The 27,449-nt window shown below is 41.9% G+C and overlaps 1 protein-coding gene across 1 annotated transcript; it reads right to left on the reverse strand.

The window, feature by feature from the left end:
* Positions 1 to 610: 610 nt before the first annotated feature.
* Positions 611 to 27,449, reverse strand: LOC115138995 (leucine-rich repeat and immunoglobulin-like domain-containing nogo receptor-interacting protein 2). Its single transcript, XM_029676171.2, has 2 exons — positions 27,008 to 27,449; positions 611 to 3,877 (listed from the first exon to the last, which is right to left on the reverse strand). Exon 2 carries the CDS (start codon positions 3,804 to 3,806, stop codon positions 1,971 to 1,973), a length of 1,836 nt encoding a protein of 611 aa, XP_029532031.1. The 5' UTR covers positions 3,807 to 3,877; positions 27,008 to 27,449; the 3' UTR covers positions 611 to 1,970.

Genomic DNA, 27,449 nt, shown 5'->3' on the forward strand with positions numbered 1-27,449 from the left:
TCATCTAGAGAAATGGCCTAAGGAAATTAGAGTAATATTATCCATGTGGTATTTCTTTCTCCCCATTGTTTACTGGAGCCCTCTTTCTTTCCCAAGTTGTGGAGAAACCACTGTAACAAAAGTGATAAAAGCCCATCGGTGGGACTTTGATCTTGTCTTCTTGAATATTCCCTGTGCCGACTCCAAAGATAGAACTACTTTTAGCCATTAACGTGATAGCATCAAGTGCACCCTTCACAGATCTCTGTAAAGAGAAGGGTGCTGAATGAAGACATCAGGAGCAGCTACATTTATCAGATTTTCAGGAGAGATTCAGGCTCGTCGGGTATAGTAGGTGTGGTTTAAGAAGTGTTGAATTAAACATCTGGTGGGAAATGAAAATATTCCCATTTGTCACCTTTCCTTGGCCTGCGTCATAGGCTACAACCAATCTATATCCTTGCTACAACACACCATGTTGGTTTCTAGTTCACATTTTTCTAAGGAGTCAGCACATCTGTGGTTTGCTATTACAAATGTTTGAGACATCAAGTAAAATTGTAAAAATTAAAGTAAAAAGTACTGATATGACATTGGAAATGACAAAATTACCACATAAAGCTGTATGATTACGATTTATTTCCGTTTGAAAATATACCCATAAATTTATCATATGAAAACATTTATACAACCTTTAACATGGTATCACACATGTTGACACGCACATCCCTGCATTTACAAAGAGTTGCCCTTAATACATCCTTTTATATATATATATTTTTTTACAGTTAAAACATATCAACAAAAACACCACAACCTTCAAATGTCATCAATTAAATACCCAGAAACCCCTTTTAGCCCATGGGAGGCCTCAGGACATGCCAGCATTGGGATAAAGAAATTAAGAGGGGATACAATACAACCCATAACTCAACGGGGCTGAGATTTGTCCTGTTCCAAGGGGGACATTGGTCAGTAAATCTTTGCTATTGTGTCTAGTCTTGTCACTGACCGTTTTTTTATGTTACATGAGGGGAATTTGCTGACAGGAAAATCTGCCATTGATTTACAAGGTAATAAAAGGGGATTTAACATACAAATTTTATCACCTGTGGTCTTTTTCCAAGCAATAACCAACATTTTCAGCTGCTACTATTTCTTCAGCAAGACGTTGTCTTGTGTTTTTCTAGTGATTTGAGCTGAAATCCCACTTAAAGTTGTAAATATCGTGTGTATAAATGTTCCTTGAGTTGAAGGTTGATTTGCAAAAATCCCTCTATGTCTATCTTGAGGTGGTACAAAGGGAAACAATGACCTAGTTGAAAATATATGCAACAGGTCTCTTGGATAATGTTTGGAGGGATTTGCATGTGCATACAAACATATGTTATTTTACTGAACAGTGACAATATTGTTGTTACAATGAATTAACAAATACAAAGGCAGGTCTAACAACTTTGGACCCTATTATCCTTGATGATTACCCTGTCACACAACAAAGGCAGTACACATACACGCACGTGCACACACACTCACACCTGCAGCTCAGATGGTTATTAGACACAATTTACTCCAGACATGGCAGAGCAATGATAGCTCCACTGTCATCTCAACTTCTCCCGTCGCTCCAAGAGACTTCCTTTCTCACCTTGGTGTCACGAGAGTCTACAACATCATTAGTCATTACATCACCAACTAGCACATGCCCAGCGGTGTATCACTGCATCCCTGTCATATTGATATGTGGATTATATAGTATTATATCCAGTGTATTGTATGATTACATCATTTTATATAAACACGTCCACAGTATCATTGATAACTTTTCTATCAACATGTCCACTGAATCACTAGATCATCTTCATATCAACATCACTACATCGGTACATAACTTCCATTTTCACGACTCCACTGTATCAAAGAAATATTTGCAAATGAGATGCACTGTATTTTGTTTGTTAATATCATATGAGTTGGTCCGATGTGTTAAATTAAATCATTTTCATGTTGACTCGTCTGGGCCCGCTTGTCTCAGTTGCCTCAGCTGCTGTCCCGTTCGATTTGCGGGGAACGTACTCCATGTCAAAGTTGCTCTTGTGCCTTCCCTTCCCACGACTCCATGCAAACAGGAGCAGGAAACAGAAAATGACCACACCCAGGAAGGACAGGCAGCCCATTGCTGTGGAGATGATGATGGTCTTCAGGTCTATGGGGTTTGTCATATTGTACAGGACGGTCCCGTTGGCCCAGGTCCCGTTGGAGTCTTCCACGAGTCCAATCTTGTTGGCGTAGAGCGATGTGTCGCTAATGCCCAGGCTCTTCACCGCCAGCGAGGCCGACAGGCTGGCGTTGCCCGCCGCATTGCTGGCCACACACAGGTACACACCACTATCGTGCAGCTCTGCAGCCTTGATCTCCAGGGTGCCGTCGGTATGGACCGTCACTCTACCGGTGCTTTTCACTGTGACATACTGTCTATGTGGCGTCACCCAGGCCATGGAGGGCCGAGGAGCCCCGTCTGCAATGCAGTTGAGCCGAACAGGCTTCCCCTCATCTGCCAGCAGCAGCTGGGTGGTGTTGGGCCCAATCCTGGGCTTGGTGCAGATCACGTACCGTGTCACCAGTGGCTCCTTGAGGTCCAGCAGGGGTTTCCCACGGAGGCGCTCAGGGGCACTGCACTCGGGCTGGGGGTCAGGGAGCTGCAGAAAGGGTGGCTTCCGGCCACTCAGCAGCCATAGGAGCCGGCAGTCGCACACCAGTGGGTTCCCCCCCATGAGCAGCGTCTGCAGGCTGTCAGGGGACTTGAACACAGCTCGTTCCACTGAGTCCAGCTGGTTGTGGGACACGTCCAACATATGTAGTGCTGGGAGGCCCAGGAAGGCCAGGGGTTCAATGTAAACCAGTTGGGCTCCTCGCAGGTGCAACTCCTGCAGTCGCGGAAGCTGGTCTAGCACCCCTTGCTGGATGTGCTGGATGTGGCAGAAGGACAGGTTGAGGTGCGTGAGGTAGGGCAGGTTGCGTAGAGCATGGCCGGGGAAGGAAGACAAGTTGGTATTGGTGACAGAGAGCGTGGTGAGGTTGAGGCTGTGTAGTGACAGAGCGGGTAAGACTTCCAACCAGGGCCAGTAGTCGATCTCCAGGTGGCGAAGACGGGGAAGTCTCTTGAAGGAATAGGGCTTCAGGGTGCCGATGCCCAAGTGGCGCAGGCGGAGCTCCACCAGGCTGTGCAGGTGACCCAGGGCGTCGGTGGGCACCACAGTCAGGTTGCAGCGCTCCAGGGTGAGGCTCTGTAGGCCCAGCAGGCCCGTGAAGGCCCTCTGGGAGATGAACACCAGCTCATTGTCGCCTACCTCCAGGGACATCAGCCTCCGAAGGTCCTGGAAGCCATGGTCCAGCAGCACCACCAGCCTGTTGTGGCTGAGGTCCAAACTTGTGAGGTTGGCCAGGCCGGAGAGCACGCCGGCAGGGACCAGCTGGAGGAGGTTGCTGTGGAAGTTCAGCGAGCGCAGGGAGAGCTGAAATTTGAAGGAGCCCGGTTCGACCACGCCAATCAGGTTATCGCTGAGGTCCAGATCCTCCAGTTGTAGGAAGGAGGAGAAGTTGTCTGGGGTGATGCTCCGCAGCTTGTTCTTGCTCAGGTCCAGAAGCCGGGTCTCGATGGGGATGCCCTCAGGGATGGTGGGCAGGCGCTTGCGATGGCAGCTGACTGACTTGGTCTGGGCGGAGCAATCGCAGCGGGCGGGGCAGCCCATGGCACAGCTAGCCAGCAGTAGCAGCAGAGCCCCACCCAGAAGAGGGTGGCAGTGGTACAGGGCGGAGCGCCGCATAACTTTTACCCACGCTGCCCTCTGTTACGACACACCTTCGTATCCATGCAGACCACCATCACTGTATAGCCCTGCAACACAAAAACACACAGGGAGGAGTGCATTAGAATACCTAACATGAATTATCCTGCAAAATAGCACTGTTAGTTATACAAAGCTTTACTGCCAACAAAGCTTTACCCTGATGCTATCTTTCCCCCACCATGCATCACTCTGTTTTCCATTTCTTGCTCTCTCTCCGTCCTTTCTCACCCTTTCTTTCCCATCACACTATCTACACTTTTCCTCTTTTATCAGCAGTATTTTTTTCTACCAAAAGGAATTAAACTTAAATTTAAATCAAATCAAACTTAATTTAAAGTGCATTAAAACACCAATACACTTTACGGAAATGGGAAATAACATTGAGCTGCACCAGCTGTCAGAGCAGCTCACAGATTACTGCACCTGTACATAGCCCATCTATAATTTAGCCCAAACAACTACCTCTTTCCCTACTGTAAATATTTTATTTATTTATTTAGCTCCTTTGCACCCCATTATTTTTATTTCTACTTTGCACATTCTTCCACTGCAAATATACCATTCCAGTATTTTACTTGCTATATTGTATTTACTTTGCCACCATGGCCTTTTTTTGCCTTTACCTCCCTTATCTCACCTCATTTGCTTACATCGTATATAGACTTGTTTCTACTGTATTATTGACTGTATGTTTGTTTTACTCCATGTGTAACTCTGTGTCATTGTATGTGTCAAACTGCTTTGCTTTATCTTGGCCAGGTCGCAATTGTAAATGAGAACTTGTTCTCAACTTGCCTACCTGGTTAAATAAAGGTGAAATAATAATAAATAAATAAAAAGTGGGACAGCTGATGCAAAATGTAAATACTAATCAATGTGTAAGCAAAAGGTTGAAGGGTATCTAGTGTGTTAAAAAACAAGGAGCAAGTTGTTCTAAGGCTTGTGGCCTAGATTGACCCTGGTCACATCATAAAGACTAGGCAGAAACCCTATTGGATGCAAGGAGGTGGGTGACAGGTGTTGACCCAGGGGCAATTCTGTTCCCCCAGGAGCCGCACTTTTAAATAGAGAAGGATGGGAAAACCCCTCCTATAGACAACAGGTTGTTGGCATAGCAGATGGTCTGAGACGTTTACATGAATGCATCTGTTTTGTATTCTGTTAACCTTGCCTATTATGGATCATACTCTGGCTATTCTGTCCTGTTACACATTTATTTGAAAGAATAAAGCATAGGCTATATAGCAAAACACTAACGCAGTTTAGGACACTGTCAAATCATTGCAAACAAGCACAAAACACTGCAGAGGTGAGCAGTTGGTAAGCATAAATACAGATATATGTGTATATGCTGCTGCTGAGGTGAGTAACAATTTTATTTACCTTTATTTAACTAGGCAAGTCAGTTAAGAACAAATTCTTATTTTCAATAACAGCCTAGGAACAGTGGGTTAACTGCCTGTTCAGGGGCAGAACGACAGATTTGTACCTTGTCAGCTCGGGATTTGAACTTGCAACCTTCCGGTTACTAGTCCAACGCTCTAACCACTAGGCTACCCTGCCGCCCAATCACTAGATAGATGGGCTGAGTACATTCATACATACATACATACATACATACATACATACATACATACACACACACACACACACAGACACATATATACATACATACATACATACATACGTCATACACACAGCACTCACCCCTCTCCCCGACTCTGAACAGCTGCACTCTGGTGTCTTCCCTCCCATCCTTCTCCCTTTCCCACACTATATATATGCTGCTGCTTCTCTACTGTTCTCTCATCTTCTGGTCCTAATTTTTCACACCCCTTCCTCCCTCCTTTTTTCTCTTTCTCTCTCTCGTCGTCATTGCTCGTCGTCATTGCCTGGGAGAAGCCCCATACTCTCCATTTTCCATTCCCCGCAGGCTGTGTTTTATCGATCGTGACACAGATCAGATGCCAGGAATGTATCCTTTTAACAAAGAGCAGGCTGTTGCCATAGCAACCACAAACCCTCCCTCCCATCCCCTCTTTGTGGTCTGCCAATCAAATTAATGAAAAAGAATAAAGGAAAAATATGATTTGAATATATTTAAAATAGTTGCTTCATTAACTTGCAAGCATCAAGTTTACAGTCTCTCAACTGTCAGCCTGCCTGGCTATTTGTCGAGCTGTCTGATTGCCTATCCCTCTGCTGGTCTCTGGGTATCTATCTACCTTTCTTCAAGTCTGTCTGGGTCTTCTTATTGGTCTGCCTTTACCTATCTGGTACCTGTCTGTCTGTCTCTCTTGAGACTGTGTATCTGTGTGTGTCTGTCTGTGTGCCAATTAGTATTTCTGACAATCTGCCAGTGAGTCTAAGTCTGTCTCTGGATCTGTCCATCTACCTGTCTCTATCAGTCTATCAAGTTACCGGTCTATACATCTCACTGCTGGTGTATCTATTGGTCTGTACAGAAAGTCTTGTCAATTAGTCAGTCTTTCTAACGGGATGCCAGTGTGCTTGGTCTGGTCTGGCACATCCTGACTCCCTTGGAGCTGTGCCATACTTTTACAGCCCTTTGGACCACCAGACTTGTTGGACAGTGGAAAACATACCTGAGAAGGCAGGGTAAGAAGAGAAGGGTAAGGAGTCATTCAGTAGGACAGACACACAGGGTATAGAGCTTTTTGGGATTATGTTTAGAATTGGATTAGAGACGCAGTGAAACTGTAGAAAATCTGACAGGCGAATGAGAGCCTAGGGGAGACGCATGAGTCATGGTGGGAGAGAGAGAGGAGAGAGAGAGAGAGAAATGCAGACAAAGATAACAGGAAATATGTAAAGAAATGGAGGCAGAGCAAAGCCTGTGGTAGATTGGATGAAAGCTTAATTTGCTTGCTGAGTTCATTGGAGTTTTATAATGTGATTCATTCCAGCAACACAAGTGTAATGAATTTTATAAGAACCTGCAGATACTTCTAGATTCTGAATTATATTACACTATATATATGTATATATGTCACACAAAGGTATGTGGACACCCCTTCAAATTGAGGGATTTAGCTATCATAGCCAAACCCGTTGCTGACAGGTGTATAACATCGAGCACACAGTCATGCAATCTCTATAGACAAACATTGGCAGTATAATGGCCTTACTGAAGAGCTCAGTGACTTTCAACGTGGCACTGTGCCACCTTTCACCTTTTCAGTTCATCAAATTTCTGCCCTGCTAGAGCTGCCCCGGTCAACTGTAAGGGCTGTTATTGTGAAGTTGAAACATCTAGGAGAAACAACGGCTCAACCGCGAAGTAGTAGGCCACACAAGCTAACAGAACAGCACCCCGGAGTGTTGAAGTATGTAAAAAGTATCTGTCCTCGGTTGCAACACTCACTAACGAGTTCCAAACGGACTCTGAAAGCAACGTCAGCACAATAACTGTTCATCGTGAGATTTCATGGTTCGGGCTAGGCACCCTAGTTCCAGTGAAGGGAAATCTTAATGCTACAGCATACAATGACATTCTAGACTATTCTGTGCTTCCAACTTTGAGGTAACAGTTTGGGGAAGCATGACAATGCCCCAGTGCACAAAACGAGGTCCATGCAGAAATGGTTTGTCGAGATCGGTGTGGAAGAACTTGACTGGCCTGCACAGATCCCTGACCTCAACCCCATTGAACACATTTGGGATGAATTGGAACGCCAACTATGAGTCAGGCCTAATCGCCATACATCAATGTCCGACCTCACTAATGCTCTTGGCTGAATGGAAGCAAGTCCCCGCTGCAATGTTCCAACATCTAGTTGAAAGCCTTCCCAGAAGAGTAGTGGCTGTTATAGCAGCAAATAGGAGGCCGAATTTGGAATGAGATGTTTGACAAGCAGGTGTCCACATATTTTTGTTCATGTAGATTATATGAGTGCACACTCACTGACTGTGTTATTGTACAGAGACAAATCATGCCCACTTACACTACCGGTCAAAAGTGTTTTTCTTTACTTTTGACTTTTTTCTATTTTGTAGAATAATAGTGAAGACATCAAAACTATGAAATAACACATATGGAATCATGTAGTAACCAAAAAAAGTGTTAAACAAATCAAAATATATTTTATATTTGAGATTCTTCAAATAGCCACACTTTGCCTTGATGACAGCTTTGCACACGCTTGGCATTCTCTCAACCAGCTTCACCTGGAATGCTTTTCTAACAGTCTTGAAGGAGTTCCCACATATGCTGAGCACTTGTTGGCTGCTTTTCCTTCACTCTGCAGTCCAACTCATCCCAAACCATCTCGATTTGGTTGAGGTCGGGCCAGGTCATCTGATGCAGCACTCCACCACTCTCCTTATTGGTCAAATAGCCCTTACACAGCCTGTTGGGTGTGCCTTGAATTCTAAATTAATCACAGACAGTGTCACCAGCAAAGCACCCCACACCATAACACCACCCCCTGCATGCTTTACGGTGGGAAATACACATGCGGAGATCATCCGTTCACCCACACCACATCTCACAAAGACACAGCAGCTGGAACCAAAAATCTCACATTTGGACAGACAAAATGACTAATTTCCACCAGTCTAATGTCCATTGCTCGTGCTTCCTGGCCCAAGCAAGTCTCGTCTTCTTATTGGTGTCCTTTAGTAGTGGTTTCTTTGCAGCAATTGACCATGAAGGCCTGATTCACACAGTCTCCTCTGAACAGTTGATGTTGAGAAGTGTGTTACTGGAACTCTGTGAAGCATTTGTTTGGGCTGCAATTTCTGAGGCTGGTAACTCTAATTAACTTACAGCAGCAGAGGTTACTCTGGATCTTCCATTCCTGTGGTGGTCCTCATGAGAGCCAGTTTCATCATAGCACTTGATGGTTTTTGCAACTGCACTTGAAGAAACTTTAAGTTTTTGAAATGTTTCGTATTGAATGATCTTCATGTCTTAAAGTAATGATGGACTGTCGTTTCTCTTTGCTTATTTGAGCTGATCTTGCCATAATATGGACTTGGTGTTTTACCAAATAGGGCTATCTTTGGGGTACCAACCGTACCTTGTCACAACACAACTGATTGGCTCAAAACACATTAAAGGAAACAAATTCCACAAATGAACTTTTAACAATGCACACCTGTTAATTTAAATGCATTCCAGGTGACTACCTCATGAAGCTGGTTGAGAGAATGCCAAGTGTGTGCAAAGCTGTCATCAAGGCAAAGGGTGGCTATTTGAAGAATCTCAGTGTGCACTCATACATTCTACATGAACAAAAGTATTTGGACACCTGATTATCTCATTCCAAAATCATGGGCATTAATATGGAGTCAGCCTCCTATTTGCTGCCACAACAGCCTCGACTCTTCTGGGAAGGCTTTGGAACATTGCGGCGGGGACTTGCTTCCATTCAGCCAAGGGTGGCTATTTGAAGAATCTCAAATATAAAATATATTTTGATTTGTTTAACACTTTTTTTGGTTACTACATGATTCCATATGTGTTATTTATTTCATAGTTTTGATGTCTTCACTATTATTATACAATGTAGAAAATAGTAAAAATAATGAAAAAACCTTGAATGAGTAGGTGTTCTAAAACTTTTGACCGGTAGTGTAGTTAAATTTTACATTTTTGATCACAATTATTTGTTTACAAGCAGTATACGACATACTCTCAGAACTTCATCTCCATTTTCAAAGTCAACAATCCATTTCCACTCAATTCCAGATCAGTTATATGACCAGCCAATTAGTGTTGTTGTTTTTTCTTTTTCTGACACAAGTGCACAATGCATGATAGCACAGGGAGACTCAATTAGTTCATTAGAATGAATGTTCACCAGCCATGCTTAATTATTGATTTACAAGTAATTATTTTGGAGATTATTATTCATTTTATTGATGTGCCTGGGACTTGCTGGAGGGTATTTATTAGACCCATGTTCTGCCTTGCGTGTAGCTACAGTTCTGGCCTCAAAGATATGCAGCAATGTGGTATCATCATACACAGTGGGGCAACTTCCTGCTTACAATAATACAATTTAAATCTGATAAGACTGACACTGTTAGCTCTTCCCATTTTGGACATGCCTCAAGAGAGGGTGCAAATCTGGAGAAGCCAATAGCAACCATCTTGGCAGATTTGAAGTTTGTTCTTGTTGCTCATCCATTCAGTGGTGGAAAAAGTACCCAATTGTCATACTTGAGGAAAAGTAAAGATACCTTAATAGAAATGACTCAAGTAAAAAGGAAAGTCACCCAGTAAAATCCAACTTGAGTAAAAGTCTAAAAGTATTTGGCTTTAAATATACTTAAGTATCAAAACTTAAAAGTATAAATAATTTCAAATTCCTTATATTAAGCAAACTAGACAGCACCATTTTCTTGTTTTGTTTATTTTACAGGGACACGCTCCAACACTCAGACATCATTTACAAACAAAGCATGTGTTTAGTGAGTCCGCCAGATCAGAGGCAGTAGGGATGACCAGGATGTTCTCTTGATAAGTATGTGAATTGGACCATTTTCCTGTGCTGCTAAGCATTCAAAATGTAACGCGTACTTTTGGGTTTCAGGGAAAATGTATGGAGTAAAAAGTACATAATGTTCTTTAGAAATGTAGTGAAATAAAAATATATATAGTTAAGTACGACTTAATTACGGTAGTACTTTCAAGTATTTTTATTTAAGTACTTTAATCCACTGATCCCATGAATGATGTCATATCGCTAAGTCTATCTTTGACTCAGTAAAACTGATGTCCAATATATAGCTCTAGTCTCAACTGTAGCTATGAACAGCTTTCTTATTTGGTTAACCCTGGCTTTTGCTATAATTTTTTAAAATAAAATGTATTTGCCTTAAACAATTATTGTGGCCATGTACTGCAGAGCACACAATATTTATACAACAGTACTGTCTCTTAATGTTAGGCTAAGCCCAATGGTTCCGTTTAGTTAATTTCCTACCATAATTGTGGCATGTATAATGAGATTATTGCACATGAGTGAGTTCACATGTATGCATTTTAGCACAGCGACGTGAGCACAACCCATAACATGTTCTGCATGATAACACACATTCGCCTGGCTGACTTGGAGTGAGACATCATTGGGTTAGACATAATAATTGCTCGACTTTTGGGGGAGGAGACAGGTTAAAGAAGGATTTTTAAGCCTTGAGACAATTGAAACATGGATTGTGTATATGTACAATTCATTGGGTGAATGGGCCAGACAAATGATTTAAGTGCCTTTGAACGGGGTATGCTAGTGGGTGCCAGGCGCACCCGTTTGTGTCAAAAACTGCAACTATGCTGGGGTTTTCACACTCAACAGTTTTCAGCGTGTATCAAGAATGGTCCCCCACCCAAAGGACATCCAGCCAACATGACACAACTGTGGGAAGCATTGGAGTCAACATGGGGCAGCATCCCTGTGGAATACAGTCGACACCTTGTAGAGTCCATGCTCGAAGAATCGAGGCAGTTCTAAGGGCAAAAGGGGGGGTCCTAATGTTTGGTATACTCAAGAGACAATGCATAAAAAACCCTGACAAGCATAACAAACCCTGACTTCTACAGTTATAAATATAAGAATATATATTTATTATTTTATATATATATATATACACACAGACACAGACACACACACACACACAGTTGGTATATATATATAGTCGGAAGTTTATATACGCCTTAGCCAAATACATTTAAACTCAGTTTTTCACAATTCCTGACATTTAATCCTAGTAAAAATTCCCTGTCTTAGGTCAGGTAGGATCACCACTTTATTTTAAGAATGTGAAATGTCAGAATAAAAGTAGAGAGAATGATTTATTTCAGCTTTTATTTCTTTCATCACATTCCCAGTGGGTTAGAAGTGTACATACAGTCAATTAGTATTTGATAGCATTGCCTTTAAATTGTTTAACTTGGGTCAAACGTTTCAGGTAACCTTCCACAAACTTCCCACAATAAGTTGGGTGAATTTTGGCCCATTCCTCCTGACAGAGCTGGTGTAACTGAGTCAGGTTTGTAGGCCTCCTTGCTCGCACACACTTTTTCAGTTCTGCACACAAACTCTCCATGGGATTGAGGTCAGGGCTTTGTGATGGTCAATACCTTGACCTTGTTGTCCTTATGCCATTTTGCCACAACTGAAATCAACTGTATATATATATATATACTGCTCAAAAAAATAAAGGGAACACTTTAACAACGCAATGTAACTCCAAGTCAATCACACTTCTGTGAATCAAACTGTCCACTTAGGAAGCAACACTGATTGACAATAAATTTGACATGCTGTTGTGCAAATGGAATAGACAACAGGTGGAAATTATAGGCAATTAGCAAGACATCCTCAATAAAGGAGTGGTTCTGCAGGTGGTGACCACAGACCACTTCTCAGTTCCTATGCTTCCTGGCTGATGTTTTGGTCACTTTTGAATGCTGGCGGTGCTTTCACTCTAGTGGTAGCATGAGACGGAGTCTACAACCCACACAAGTGGCTCAGGTAGTGCAGCTCATCCAGGATGGCACATCAATGCGAGCTGTGGCAAGAAGGTTTGCTGTGTCTGTCAGCGTAGTGTCCAGAGCATGGAGGCGCTACCAGGAGACAGGCCAGTACATCAGGAGACGTGGAGGAGGCCGTAGGAGGGCAACAACCCAGCAGCAGGACCGCTACCTCCGCCTTTGTGCAAGGAGGAGCAGGAGGAGCACTGCCAGAGCCCTGCAAAATGACCTCCAGCAGGCCACAAATGTGCATGTGTCTGCTCAAACGGTCAGAAACAGACTCCATGAGGGTGGTATGAGGGCCCGACGTCCACAGGTGGGGGTTGTGCTTACAGCCCAACACCGTGCAGGACGTTTGGCATTTGCCAGAGAACACCAAGATTGGCAAATTCGCCACTGGCGCCCTGTGCTCTTCACAGATGAAAGCAGGTTCACACTGAGCACGTGACAGAGTCTGGAGAAGCCATGGAGAACGTTCTGCTGCCTGCAACATCCTCCAGCATGACCGGTTTGGCGGTGGGTCAGTCATGGTGTGGGGTGGCATTTCTTTGGGGGGCCGCACAGCCCTCCATGTGCTCGCCAGAGGTAGCCTGACTGCCATTAGGTACCGAGATGAGATCCTCAGACCCCTTGTGAGACCATATGCTGGTGCGGTTGGGTGGCCATGGGTTCCTCCTAATGCAAGACAATGCTAGACCTCATGTGGCTGGAGTGTGTCAGCAGTTCCTGCAAGAGGAAGGCATTGATGCTATGGACTGGCCCGCCCGTTCCACAGACCTGAATCCAATTGAGCACATCTGGGACATCATGTCTCACTCCATCCACCAACGCCAGATTGCACCACAGACTGTCCAGGATTTGACGGATGCTTTAGTCCAGGTCTGGGAGGAGATCCCTCAGGAGACCATCCGCCACCTCATCAGGAGCATGCCCAGGCGTTGTAGGGAGGTCATACAGGCACGTGGAGGCCACACACATTACTGAGCCTCATTTGTACTTGTTTTAAGGACATTACATCAAAGTTGGATCAGCCTGTAGTGTGGTTTTCCACTTTAATTTTGAGTGTGACTCCAAATCCAGACCTCCATGGGTTGATACATTTGATTTCCATTGATCATTTTTGTGTGATTTTGTTGTCAGCACATTCAACTATGTAAAGAAAAAAGTATTTAATAAGAATATTTCATTCATTCAGATCTAGGATGTGTTATTTTAGTGTTCCCTTTATTTTTTTGAGCAGTGTATATACAGTTGTATATATACACAACTGTATATATATATACTTTGCTTGTGTACATATGAGACCACATAGGCATACTGTAATTTTTGCTTCGGAAATTGCAAACATCAATTTAAATGTCCTGCAGAGTGCACAATCACGTAACTAAACAAAAAGAAAAAACTATACTATGGAACAAAGAAATTATATAAAGAATGATAGTAAAAAAGCTCTGGAGTACTTTAAATAAATTCTAGGCAAGAAAGCAAACTCGGCTCCATCTTTCATTGAGGCAGATGGCTTGTTCATAACAAAACCCTTTGATATTGCCAACCACTTTAATCACTTTTTTTGTTGACAAGATTAGCAAATTTAGGTATGACATACAGAAAACAAAATGTTGAGAGTTCATATTCATGCATAATGAATCAAATAATGAAAGACAAGCACTGTAGTTTTGAGTTCCACAAAGTGGGTGTGGAAGAGGTGAATTTATTTTTGCTATCTATAAATAAGGACAAACCACCTGGTACTGACAACCTGGATGGTAAATTGCTGAGGTTGGTAGTGGAATATATTGTGACTCCTGTTTGCCACATCTTCAATTTAAGCCTAGAAGACATGGAGGGAGGCAAAGGTCTTTCCGGTACCCAAGAATAGCAGATTATGTTTGATGTGGACCCCAGGAAGAGAAGCTGATGCTTTTGTAGCGGCTAATGGGGATCCTAATAAATACCAAACGTCATCCTGGTTATCATAGCGCTGCTGAGATTTTATAGTTAATCTGTACGTTTCTGTTCTAATTAGTGCTTAAGCATTCGCAACAATTAAACAGCTCCTTTCTGCAACACTGGGCCTGCCTGCTCTCAAGCATTGTGTTGTAGAACAATCAACTCAACAGCCACTCTCTCTCTCCTACAGCCCTGTAGATTATACAAGGTCTGTTGCAGACGGCTTACAATGATCCTAGTTTTTTTATTCAAAACACAAAGCAAATATGTCTGTGTTGTTGTTTTCTCAAGTGGATGGGTGAATAAAGGTTTTGAGCAAATTTCCTTAAAAGGGAACTTCATGCTCAAAAGCATACAATGCATTAAACAGACATAAGCACTGCAAAAGTGCTCAGGGATGCTTAGTCTACCAACACATGGGGTATACTGTGACATAATTACTTGCATCAGGTAATACAGGTGGTTATGTCATGCAGTAGATCATACAGGGAGCTTGCATGATAGTTTTGCTATTTGTATTCTCTCCAGAGAGCGATTACGATAATTATAAAATAAACCAGGCTGTGTGTAATGTATGGTTGGAAAGATTGTGTTTTTTCTTAGGTTCCAGCAACAGGAAAATAAAACATTTTCCATGGCGTGTCGACTGGCATTCCATTTTTCCGACCGATCTTGTCCGGATGTTCTGTTGAACGCCAGATTTATTTCCTTGTTTGTAAATCAAGTGTGACTTGAAGGACACTGCGTATTAGGTTTCGCTCTAATTTTAGTCTCAGGAGGTAGAACTCATCCATTTTTCATGGTGTATACCGCCACTGTTTCATAGAGCCCACTTTCTTTCTAACCCACTTGAGGCTCTTAAAAAAGACTGTCACACCAAAGGTTTTTCCACCTTCCTAAATAAAACACAGAGTATTGATTCATACACTGTTAACAGAGCTATGTAGCATTAAACAGCACTATAAAGGATGTAAAAGTCCTAACATGATGGTTAGCTTTTATGAATATTGCCATTTGCAGCCTGAAACAGCAGTGAAATGTGGTAATATTTTGCCTTCTTAAAGGCTTTGTGTCAGCAACTGTCAACATAAACTGACACAGAAAGGTGTCAGAAAGGGACCATTTCAAAGGTTAAGTGTCAGCCTCTATCCAGAGGCTAAAACAAATAAAACAACTATTTAAAGTGCACTCTCCCCTTGTTGTAAACATTTTATATTTCCTGCAAAGCTCTGGGGAAACATTTGTATATGCCCACGTGGAAGGGTGTTGCAGTTATGTGGTGCCATATACCATATTGATCCAAAATATTGACCACCCAAGTTCTGGGTTGTGAGATTCAACAGTGTATTTCAGAGTAAATGAGAACAAGGGAAGCCGTAAAACAGCGGGAAATATGTCATGGCTTGTTCATCCAATATTCATTGTTCCAACTCCTCATGCAGGTTCCTTTTTTTATCAAATGTTATTCAAATGTTACCGTGCATCTGCAAAAAAGATAGCTCAGATGTGCGAGTGCCTTTCGAGTTTCCAACTCGTCATAAATGTAAAATGCCTGGCAGTGAATGTCTTGAGTGCAGTGATTCCACAAACCAAGTTATATTTGTTGATCAAAATATGACTCTCTGATGGTGAATGTAGATTTAATGAATCTGGAATGAATAAATAATTACATCCATTAAATGCATTATTCCATGTGGTCTATTTCATTGTCACGAAGGCTTGAAAAAGCAATTATAGCACGTCATTCATGTAAAATCCATGGATATTCATCTTTTGATCAAAATGTTGGATTGAGATTCATTGAAGTTCCAATGCAGCTGTTTTTATCTCAATATTAAATCATTTCTGGGTAACAAGGAAGTACCCTACTGTGATTATTTTTAATCAAAATGGTCAAAAATAAAGAGAATGTCTGGGAGTGGTCTGAGTGGGGAGTGGAAAACTGAAAAGTAGCTGTTAATGGCAGAAAGGTTTGGAACTCTTTCTTATTGGTCTATTAACTAATTTACCGTCTGGTGATGACACCAGGCAGGCCAAAACCATCCTAACAAAACAGGCTGATATTTCAGGCGGTCTTTTCAAACAGCTCCAAGGGCATTATCATAATTTTCACAGTATTATTCCAAACTCAGTGTGGAAATATGTATAAAAACACAGGAGAATCCCATTTTTGACTGCACTGGGCCATTCAAGCATTAGTTTTCACCTGAAAGAACTACAGAAGATGCTAACAACCCTCCTTGAATTGTCACAATGGCTACCAGATAACAACAGGAAGTCCTTTGGAGCGACTGGCCCTGCTTCCCGGCATGCTCTTGTTTTATTCCTGAAGAGCCAGTTAGCATCCCTTCCTCTTCCATCAGACTCATGCCAAGGGATTAAGCAGTCCTCACTGGCACTGAATCATATCAAAGGATTAACACTCTCCCGTCATCAAATCATACCAAGGGATTAGCAGTTATTACTGTTAGTCACAGAATTTGTCCTGACTGGCTTCCATTATTCTCTGTGTGAAAACCACATTGAGTGGAAAAAGACCACCACTTCTGTCATTTCTCTGTCACTGCTTGGCAAGGTAATACACAACTTTAAGATAAATGTTTCAGTTCCACTTCACTTGAAGTGGATGAATGCCCACACTATTCTGTTGTATGACCTGTAAAGCTGTTATGTAATTTGGCACAAGGATTTAGCCCTACTGTATGTTATTGGCCTACAGGTGTGACTGATGTAAAACTGAAGCAAGACGTTTAAATAAAGAATGGAAAATCCCTAAACTCTTTTCCAGGGTTGGGGAGTAACGGAATACATGTAAGGGATTACAAAAAAAACGTTAACTGTAATCGGTTACCCACAAAAATATTGTAATCAGATAACAGATACTTTTGAAAAACTTGATTACTTCGATAATTAGTTTTAAATTCAGAAAGGATGTTTGCTGAAAAAGACACTTCTCTGTTCTCAATTATATTCAAATCAGCATTGAAAACAAGGCGCAAGTTTAGATTTGTCCACCTGAGCAAGTCTGACCACAAGTCAGATACCACTATGATGACACACCAAATGTGTTTGATGGATCGCGGGAAAATAGCTTTTGTAGGCTCCAGTCCAAGCTATGTCTTCCAATGGTGCGACTGCTGTCAGCATCCAAAGATTACTGAACTTGAATAAACACTTGAAGTTTAGGATGACAGTGGTGTGTGTAGTCTACGGCGATCACTTATTATTGATATCTACATAGCGCATTGATGTGAATCACACTGCTGCTCTCTCATTTAGATATTTGCTGTTGTTGTGGATGGCTGTTCACACATCTAAATATGTATTTGAGCCCAATAATGGTTGAATTCAAGAAGTTTAAGCTGCCTATTAATCATTGTTTTTGAAACCAGTGGACAGCCAGTGAAAAATGCACTCTTGCAACAGCTGCATGGTGCGGATGCCAACCTATGGAATAAAAGTGGGGCTTTTATGAATCAATCTAATTAATGCTCATTAAAAAAATCCATAGGCCTAATGGAGACATGCTAAAACTCACACACTTTCGATGGACTTAAAAGCGGCAATCTGTAGTTGCTACATCAATTTTTGGACGAATAAATTATAAATATAGTACCCGTTAAAAGTTTGGACACAGCTACTCACTCCAGGCTTTTTCTTCATTTTAAAAAACTATTTTCTACATGGTAGAATAATAGTGGAGACATCAAAACTATAAAATAACACATATGGAATCATGTAGTAACCAAAAAAGTGTTAATCAAATCAAAATATATTGTATATATGTGATTCTTCAAAGTAGCCACCCTTTGCTTTGATGACAGCTTTGCACACGCTTGGCATTCTCTCAACCAGCTTCATGAGGTTGGAATGCATTTCAATTAACAGGTGTGCATTGTTAAAAGTTAATTTGTGGAATTTCTTTCCCTAAATGTGTATGAGCCAATCACTTGTGTTGTGACAAGGTAGGGTTGGTATACAGAAGATAGCCCTATTTGGTAAAAGACCAAGTCCATACTTTGACAAGATCAGCTCAAATAAGCAAAGAGAAATGACAATCCATCATTACTTCAAGACATGAAGCTCATTCAACATCAACTGTTCATAGGAGAATGGATGAATCAGGCCTTCATTGTTGAATCGCTGCAAAGAAATGTATTTTTCCTTCAAGTAAAGTCGCAAAAACCATCAAGCTCTATGATGAAACTGGCTCTAATGAGACCACCACAGGATAGGAAGACCAATTGTTACCTCTGCTGCTGAAGATAAGTTCATTAGAGTTGACTGCACCTCAGATCACAGCCCAAATAAATGCTTCACAGAGTTTAAGGAACAGACACATCTCAACATCAACTATTCAGAGGAGACTGCGTGAAACAGGACTTCATTGTTGAATTGCTGCAAAGAAACCACTACTAAAGGACACCAATAATAAGAAGAGACTGCTTGGGCCAAGAAACACGAGCACTGGACATTAGACCAGTGGAAATCTGTCCTTTGGTCTGAGTTCAAATGTGAGATTTTTGGTTCCAACCGCCGTGTCTTTGTGAGACACAGAGTAGGTGAACGGATGTAAAGTAACCTACCCAACTCTGCCCTTTTCAACCTATTGTGCCAACCTGAATCGTAACAGTTCTGGCTCAGATCTGTTCTTTTCATATTGTCCTTTCTCGGATGGTTTCATAAACTATTACTGCATCTGACTGTCACTGTAAATGTGTGTCTTAAGATAAAGAAAAAACACCAATTACCACAGATCCAGATTTCCACCAGCAAGCCAGAAAACAAGCCTTGTTTCACTGTGCCTGAAAAATAACTGTTTGCTTTACAGTGAGTGCGCTGTCTGTTTCATTTACTGTAATATGATCAAATTACTTGTTGCTTGTCAAATATATCTGGTATCCACAAGATGTAGATTTGCATGGTAAATAGGATTCCTAAAAATATAATACGCATTAACTGTGGTAGCCATCTCGTTCGCCATGTACAGTATTTGTAGTCATCTTATAAAGTAATCTAGCAGCTAATTAGTTCCTCCTGATTAAGTTATGGAAGATGGTAAATTAAGTTATGTAGATGATTATTCAAAAAGTTGGCTAGGGTCCGTTATGAGTTCTATCACTTTGGTCTTCTTTTGCAATGACTCAGTCATCTCTCTCTCTCCACAGAATTGTGTTTAATGCGAATGATCCAAGAATGAGCTATTGAAAATGTTGAGGTGTGAAAAAAAAAAATGGATTGAGACGTGACAGGCACAGTTGTTATACGACACCAGCTGCCACGACCATCATCTGTCATCTATTATGTAATTATTATGACAGTGTTATGTGGGCTTTATGACCCACAAATAGTGTTTTGATACATAAAAATAAAGCGTTTGTTTTTCTCTGTCTTTTTTTTCTAAACCACTACCAGCCCCAAGTTAAGTATAATTTACAAGTAAAGTGAACTATCCCTTTAAGGGTGTGCTGGGCACTATAAACCTTTAGATTGGGGAAAAGTCACACAACACTGCAGTGGATACATATCAGATGCTGGTATGCTAATTAATCCCCAAAGCAGCTGACAATTCAAGTGACAAGGAATGCTAACACATTTCACAAGAATAGGAAAAAGTAACACACTTGCAACACTCCCTCTTCAAATTCTCACTGTCTCAACAGTAGCTTCTAGCTCACTTGCTCATTATTGCAATGAAATGCTCATAAATGTGTTCTGCCAAAACTCTCTCTCAAAGTATTCTCCCTGTTCTTGCTTGTCAAATACTCACTTTCCACAGATTTACTCTACCCCACTGTCCCCAAAGCGCGTTCTCTCTCCCAACAGTAACTCTGAATTCAGTCAACACTCCAAATATTTTATTTTCTCATTATTTTTTTCCTCGAATCTCTCTCCAGTATTCCTTGGACCCAAATTTTACCTCAGATTAATCAGCTTGTAGAATAATGATTAACATTGAATATTTATTCTGTTTGCAGAGAGTTTGGGGGGGAAAACCTCTCTCGGGCAGCACCTATATAACAGTAAACGGTGGTGATGTGCAACAGAGAACTTGCCTCTGGACAAAAAGTGGCGAGTCAAATTGGTTTCCGTGTTATTACAACTTACTTTATCAACCTAATTGCATTACATCAACGTAGCTAGTTCAGTGAATTTACGTGGAGTTCGTCTAATTTTTATATCAACAACAAGTCAACAATAGGATTTCAAGGGTTGGTTTATAATGTATTCATCGTTACATACAGGTGGTTCAAAGAAATGTTATTTCCTGCTATGGCCCTCGGATCAAATAAACAGCAAGTAAAATGAAATAGGTCACAGGGATTATGGGGCATGAAAAGTCTCTGGAACAGACTAGTGTCGTCATTCTTTAAAAAAAAAAAACACTGAAGCTGCAGATTTGCCTGTCATCCACCCACACAGCCCATGGCAAGGACTGTGCTCTTGGACTTTATGTCAGGCCAGGCCAGTGAGTTCGCTCAACAAATGCTGTTGAGTAAAACTCGCAAGCTATGAAGGTCAAATCTTGATTTGAAATGTAGGTTATTGCCTGTAGAGCTGTCATGAATGACATAATGCCTGTCATACTGTTGCCAAACAAGCACTTGGTATGTGTGCTACCACCACAGCACAGCAGGTAAATTCTGTTGGCACTGCAGTTAGCTTCCTGCCTCGGGAACTTAATGTTGCCGGTTGAGTAACCAACAACTTACATAATTTGCTTCAATATGAAGTTGAATAACAACCTACAGAACACTGCCTGTATAGCTAACTAGGTCTTTCATTGCCAAGCCATGCATGTTACTTAGGCGTGACAGTGAACACATATGGCTGGGAGGACATCGCCAAAGCCCAAACAGATTTGGACCACCATGCTATAAAGTTTATGAGAAAAATCTAGAACCTGGGAAATCATGACCTCTGGAAGCACCCTCCAGAACGTACAGTGCCTTCAGAAAGTATTTACACTCCTTGAGATGTTTTGTAACTGGCCTACACACAATATCCCATAACATCAAAGTGGAATTATGTTTTTTGAAATGTTTACAAATTAATTAAAAATTAAAAGCTGAAATGTCTTCAGTCATTAAGTATTCAACCCCTTTGATAGGGCAAGCCTAAATAAGTATAACAATATTCCAAAACATGCATCCTATTTGCAACAAGCCACTAAAGTAATACTGCAAAAATGTGGCAAAGTAATACACTTTTTGTTCTGAATACAAAAGTGTTGTATTTGGATTTGACATAACCTAACATAACACATTACTAAGTACAACTCTCCATATTTTCAAGCAAGGTGCCCGGGTGCACCATGTTATGGTCATGTTTGTAATCATTAAGAACTGGGGAGATTTTCAGGATAAAAAATTATCGTAATAGAAAAATCCTAGAGGAAAACCTGGTTCAGTCTGCTTTCCAAAAGGCACTGGGAGATGAATTCACCTTTCAGCAGGACAATAACCTAAAACACAAGGCCAAATCTACACTGGAGTTGCTTTCCAAGAAGACAGTGAATGTTCCTGAGTGGCCGAGTTACAGTTTTGGCTTAAATCTGCTTGAACATCTATGGCAAGACCTGAAAATGGTTGTCTAGCAATGATCAACAACCAATATGACAGAGCTTGAAGAATCTTGAAAATAATAAATGGGCAAATGTTGCACAATCCAGGTGGGGAAAGCTCTTACAGACTTACCCAGAAAGACTCACGGCTGTAATCACTGCCAACTGTGATTCTAACATGTATTGACTTAGGGTTGAATAATTATCTAATAAAGATACAGGACCAGCTAAAAGTTTGGACACCTACTCATTCAGGAGTTTTTAATACTTTTTTTTACTATTTTCCACATTGTAGAATAATAGTGAAGACATCAAAACAAAAAAATTACATTATGGAATCATGTAGTAACCAAAAAAGTGTTAAACAAATCAAAATATATTTTAGGTTCTTTGAAGTAGCCACCCTTTGCCCTGATAACAGCTTTGCACCCTCTTGGCATTCTCTCAACAAGCCTTACCTGGAATGCTTTTCCTTCAGTAGTGGTTTCTTTGCAGAAATTCGACCATGAAGGCCTGATTCACGCAGTCTCCTCTGAACAGCTTATGTTGAGATGTGTATTACTTGAACTCTGTGAAGCATTTATTTAGGCAGCCATTTCTGAGGCTGGTAACTCTAATGAACTTATCCGCTGCAGCAGAAGTAGCTCTGGGTCTTCTTTTCCTGTGGCGGTCTTCATATACTCAGAAGCGGTGGGTGGTGTGCAGGCCTTCGAAGTCCGACCAGGAGGCCGCTCAGTCTACCTCTTCTGCAGTGACGTTGTTTTGGGTCGGCTTCTGAGATTAGATCCAATGTCCTTGGTGGTGGTCCGAACAAAGGATCCGCTTCTGGAAAGTCGTATTCCTCATCGTAAGTTTGGTAAGTTGACGTCGCTCTTATATCCAATAGTTCTTCCCGGCTGTATGTAACAACACGTTAGCTCAGAAAATCTTACAATGTAAGAAATAATACAGGAAAAAACAAAGGATACTGCATAGTTTCCTAAGGACAAAGTGAGGCGACCATCTCTGTCAGCGCCATCTTGATGTCTTCACTATTTTTCTACAATGTAGAAAATAGTAAAAAGAAAAGAAAAACCTTTGAATAAGTAACTTTTGACTGGTACTGTGTGTGTGTGTGATGATATATATATATATATATATATATATATATATACACACACACACACACACAGTATACCATATATATATATATATATATATATATATAATACAGTTGAAGTCGGAAGTTTACCTACACCTTAGCCAAATAACATTCAAACTCAGTAAAAATTTCCTGTCTTAGGTCAGGTAAGATCACCACTTTATTTTAATGTGAAATGTCAAAATAATAGTTGAGAGAATGATTTATTTCAGCTTTTATTTCTTTCATCACATTCCCAGTGGGTCAGAAGTTCACATACACTCAATTAGTATTTGGTATCATTACCTTTAAATTGATTAACTTGGGTCAAATGTTTTTGTTTGCCTTCCACAAGCTTCCCACAATAAGTTGGGTGAATTTTGGCCCATTCCTCCTGACAGAGCTGGTGTAACCGAGTCAGGTTTGTAGGCCTCCTTGCTCGCACACACCTTTTCAGTTCTGCCCACAAAGTTTCTATAGGGTTGAGGTCAGGGCTTTGTGATGGCCACTCCTTGACTTTGTTGTCCTTATGCCATTTTGCCACAACTTTGGAAGTATGCTTGGGGTCATTGTCCATTTAGAAGACCCATTTGCAACCAAGCTTTAACTTCCTGACTGATGTCTTGAGATGGTGCTTCAATATATCCACATAATTTTCCTACCTCATGATGTCATCTATTTTGTGAAGTGCACCAGTCTCTCCTGCAGCAAAGCACCCCCACAACATGATGCTGCCACCCCAGTGCTTCACGGTTGGGATGGTGTTCTTCGGCTTGCAAGCCTCCCCCTTTTTCCTCCAAACATAACGATGGTCATTATGGCCAAACAGTTCTATTTTTGTAACATCAGACCAGAGGACATTTCTCCAAAAAGTACAAAGCATGGAGGTGGAAACATCATTCTTTGGGGATGCTTTTCTGCAAAGGGGACAGGACGACTGCACCGTATTGAGGGGAGGATGGATGGGGCCATGTATTGCGATATCTTGGCCAACAACCTCCTTCCCTTAGTAAGAGCATTGAAGATGGGTCGTGGCTGGGTCTTCCAGCATGACAATAACCCGAAACACACAGCCAGGGCAACTAAGGAGTGGCTCCGTAAGAAGCATCTCGAGGTCCTGGAGTGGCCTAGCCAGTCTCCAGACCTGAACCCAATAGAAAATCTTTGGAGGGAGCTGAAAGTCTGTATTGCCCAGCGACAGCCCCGAAACCTGAAGGATCTGGAGAAGATCTGTATGGAGGAGTGGGCCAAAATCCCTGCTGCAGTGTGTGCAAACCTGGTCAAGAACTACAGGAAACGTATGATCTCTGTAATTGCAAACAAAGGTTTCTGTATCAAATATTAAGTTCTGCTTTTCTTATGTATCAAATACTTACGTCATGCAATAAAATGCTAATTAATTACTTAAAAATCCTTCAATGTGATTTTCTGGATTTCTGTTTTAGATTCCACCTCGCACAGTTGAAGTGTACCTATGATAAAAAATTACAGACCTCTTCATGTTTTGTAAGTAGGAAAACCTGCCAAATCGGCAGTGTATCAAATACTTGTTCTCCCCACTGTATATATATATACAGTGGGGCAAAAAAGTATTTAGTCAGCCACCAATTGTGCAAGTTCTCCCACTTAAAAATATGAGAGGCCTGTAATTTTCATCATAGGTACACTTCAACTATGACAGACAAAATGAGAAAAAAAATCTAGAAAATCACATTGTAGGATTTTTAATGAATTTATTTGCAAATTATGGTGGAAAATAAGTATTCACTGCCAAGTCCCTGACGAATGATCCATGTGGTGGGAAATATTAACATATTGAGCATCTAGCAGTGGGGTTACAGCAACACCATCCTAGATGGGTTATTAAAAATGAAATAAGAGTGGGCCTCCCGAGTGGCGCAGCAGTCTAAGGCACTGCTACAGACCCAGGTTTCATTCCCGGGTTGTGCCACAAACGGTTGTTGGCAGGGAGTCCCATAGGACAGCGTACAATTGGCCCGGCGAGTCATCGGGGTTAGGGAAGGGTTTGGCCGACTTTACTGGGCCCTTGTGGCGGGCCGGGTGCCTGCAGGCTGACCCCGGTAGCCAGTTGAACGGCGTTTCCTCTGACACATTGGTGTGGCTGGCTTCCAGGTTAAGCTGGCAGGTGGTAAGAAGCGCGGTTAGGCAGGTCATGTTTCGGAGGACACATGACTCCACCTTCGCCTCTCCTGAGGTTATTAGGGAGTTGCAGCGATGAGACAAGATCAAAAATTGGGCAGAAAATATAAACTTGAAATAAGAAATCTGCTCTGGTCCGCTCAAGGCAGAAGATTTAGCTCACTGGAAAGTATCTTCCATATTCAGTTGTGTGTGTATTCTGTACCAATTCAGGTTTCATGGCAGTCCAACTGATGTCAGTGGCACTATGGGTAGCGTACCTGCCGGTGAGAGACAAAATAGGCCCTTCGTGCATACGAGTATGGCCTTGCTCTTGTAAATCATCCGCATAAAAGTGTTTCTGAGTCAAACTATTTACCGCAGACAGGAGAACCTTGAGTTTTTTTTAAAGAACGCCTACAGAAGACTACATCTGCAATTCTAATTATTCCAGACTAAAGACACTACAGAGAAGCCTAGTCTCCCTGTCAGAACTACAAACCCAGTCGCCAATAACAACCAAACACCTCAGCTTGCCGCAGAGGAAGGTGAGTGGCACAACTACTCCAGAGAACTGTGCCACGTAGCATGCCATCCATATTCACTGTACGAGAGAGGGAAATGCTTAAGTGTGTTGACAGTTATCATTATTCTCATCAATCTGCTACTCCCTTGAATACAGGTCATATCCTTTCTCTGACGTGGCTGTAGACCTTTCTCAAAAGAAATCTTTTGCAAACGGCATCTCTTGAATAAATGGCTGCAAAGAGAGGAGCATGAAAACAATGAGAGAACAATATGGACCCCCCATCCCCCCTCACAAGAGATAGTTCTTTGCTCCTCTCTGCTCCCTTCCGTCTCAGGGGAACAAACACACCCGACAGGTTGCTGTGGTAACGCCTCACATACACTCTCACATCCATGCGCGGGCACTGCCTCTTTACTGGAAACTGGGCTCCTCTCCCCCTCCATTAGCAGCTCCAGCAGACAGACAGAATAGACAGATAGCAGGTCCAGGCTGGAGACCTCTTCAGTAGCATGGTGCATTTATAATTCAGATGGACACCTCATGTTGAAGGTCAGGGGAGATGTGTATAAAGTTATTGGTTTCGCGAGCACTCATCCGCAGGGCTACATCCACAATATCTTACCTTATCCACAAGCCTACAAAAGTGTGCTCATCCACTTGGAAGAAATACATACCCTCAGCTCACCTTGTCAGTACAGCTCAATAGATAAACGACAAGTCCCTGATCTATAAGTCTCATCCATTCAGTTCACCTCTTCCGCAGTTCTCACCCATGACGTGTTTCATCATGTTTCTCAACAATGCAGTACACATCTACATAAGTCATCCCAGTTCCATTCATCCCATCCAGTTCATCTCATCCACAGACCTGTCATGTCATCAACCTTATGCACACTTTATCCATTCATTTAATTTTCAATTGTATCCCCCACTATCACACGCGCATATACATACACTACCACAAAACTCACCTCATCCACAGAGCTATCCGCTCGTTCAACCTCATCCACACTCCTCACCCACTGATAATCTCACACAGCCTCCACCTCATCGACTAATTTCAATTCACCCAGTTTCCTCTCGCCCCTATATTCCCCATCCACAACAGAATAAGACTACGCCTTTTCAGGGGGTTTTCAAACAAGAGAATGATGAAATATACTACTCTCTACTACTGCCTATACAGTATGCGCAAGAGAAGACAGACTTTGAAGGGTCATGCCAGTGAAATCTTCCCTATGTTAGAAATGTCAGTTACAGATTTGAAACAAGTGCAGTTGGTAAGATTTCTCCCCTCTGGAAAAAAAAATACAATTCCTTAATAATATAGCATACTCTCAGTGACAGCTATAGTTTGAGGTGTCTCGATTCTTACCTTAAAGTGCGGCTCCTCATTTCAAAATCCATATTCCAGATTAGCTCACAGATGGGGCATGCAGCCAAGCTGACACTTACACGCACACACAATCTAACGCACACACACACTGCCTCGGAGTGCCCGCTCAATCCTCTGTGTGTCCCTTCCAATCTGCCCTTCATTGAAACAATATCCTTTTATCTCCCTCTCTCTTTGATTACTGCGCATTTCATCCCCACATTCGCACTCCTGCCTCCCACTGTTCTAACGAAGCATCTCGAAAGCCCTGTATGACACTGGACCAGGCAGGCGAATCTGGGGAGATGAACTGAGATGAGGCTGAGAGAGGCTCTTCACTAGTGTGAGCTCCTTTGTTGAGAAGTGGCAGCGGTTCAGTTATCCCCCTCGCTCTACTGATCCTCCCCCCTCTTCACTCTTACTCTTGCACATCACCTGTGAG

This window comes from Oncorhynchus nerka, linkage group LG12, assembly GCF_034236695.1.
Source record: "Oncorhynchus nerka isolate Pitt River linkage group LG12, Oner_Uvic_2.0, whole genome shotgun sequence".
In the NCBI taxonomy this organism is placed as follows: Eukaryota; Metazoa; Chordata; class Actinopteri; order Salmoniformes; family Salmonidae; genus Oncorhynchus; species Oncorhynchus nerka.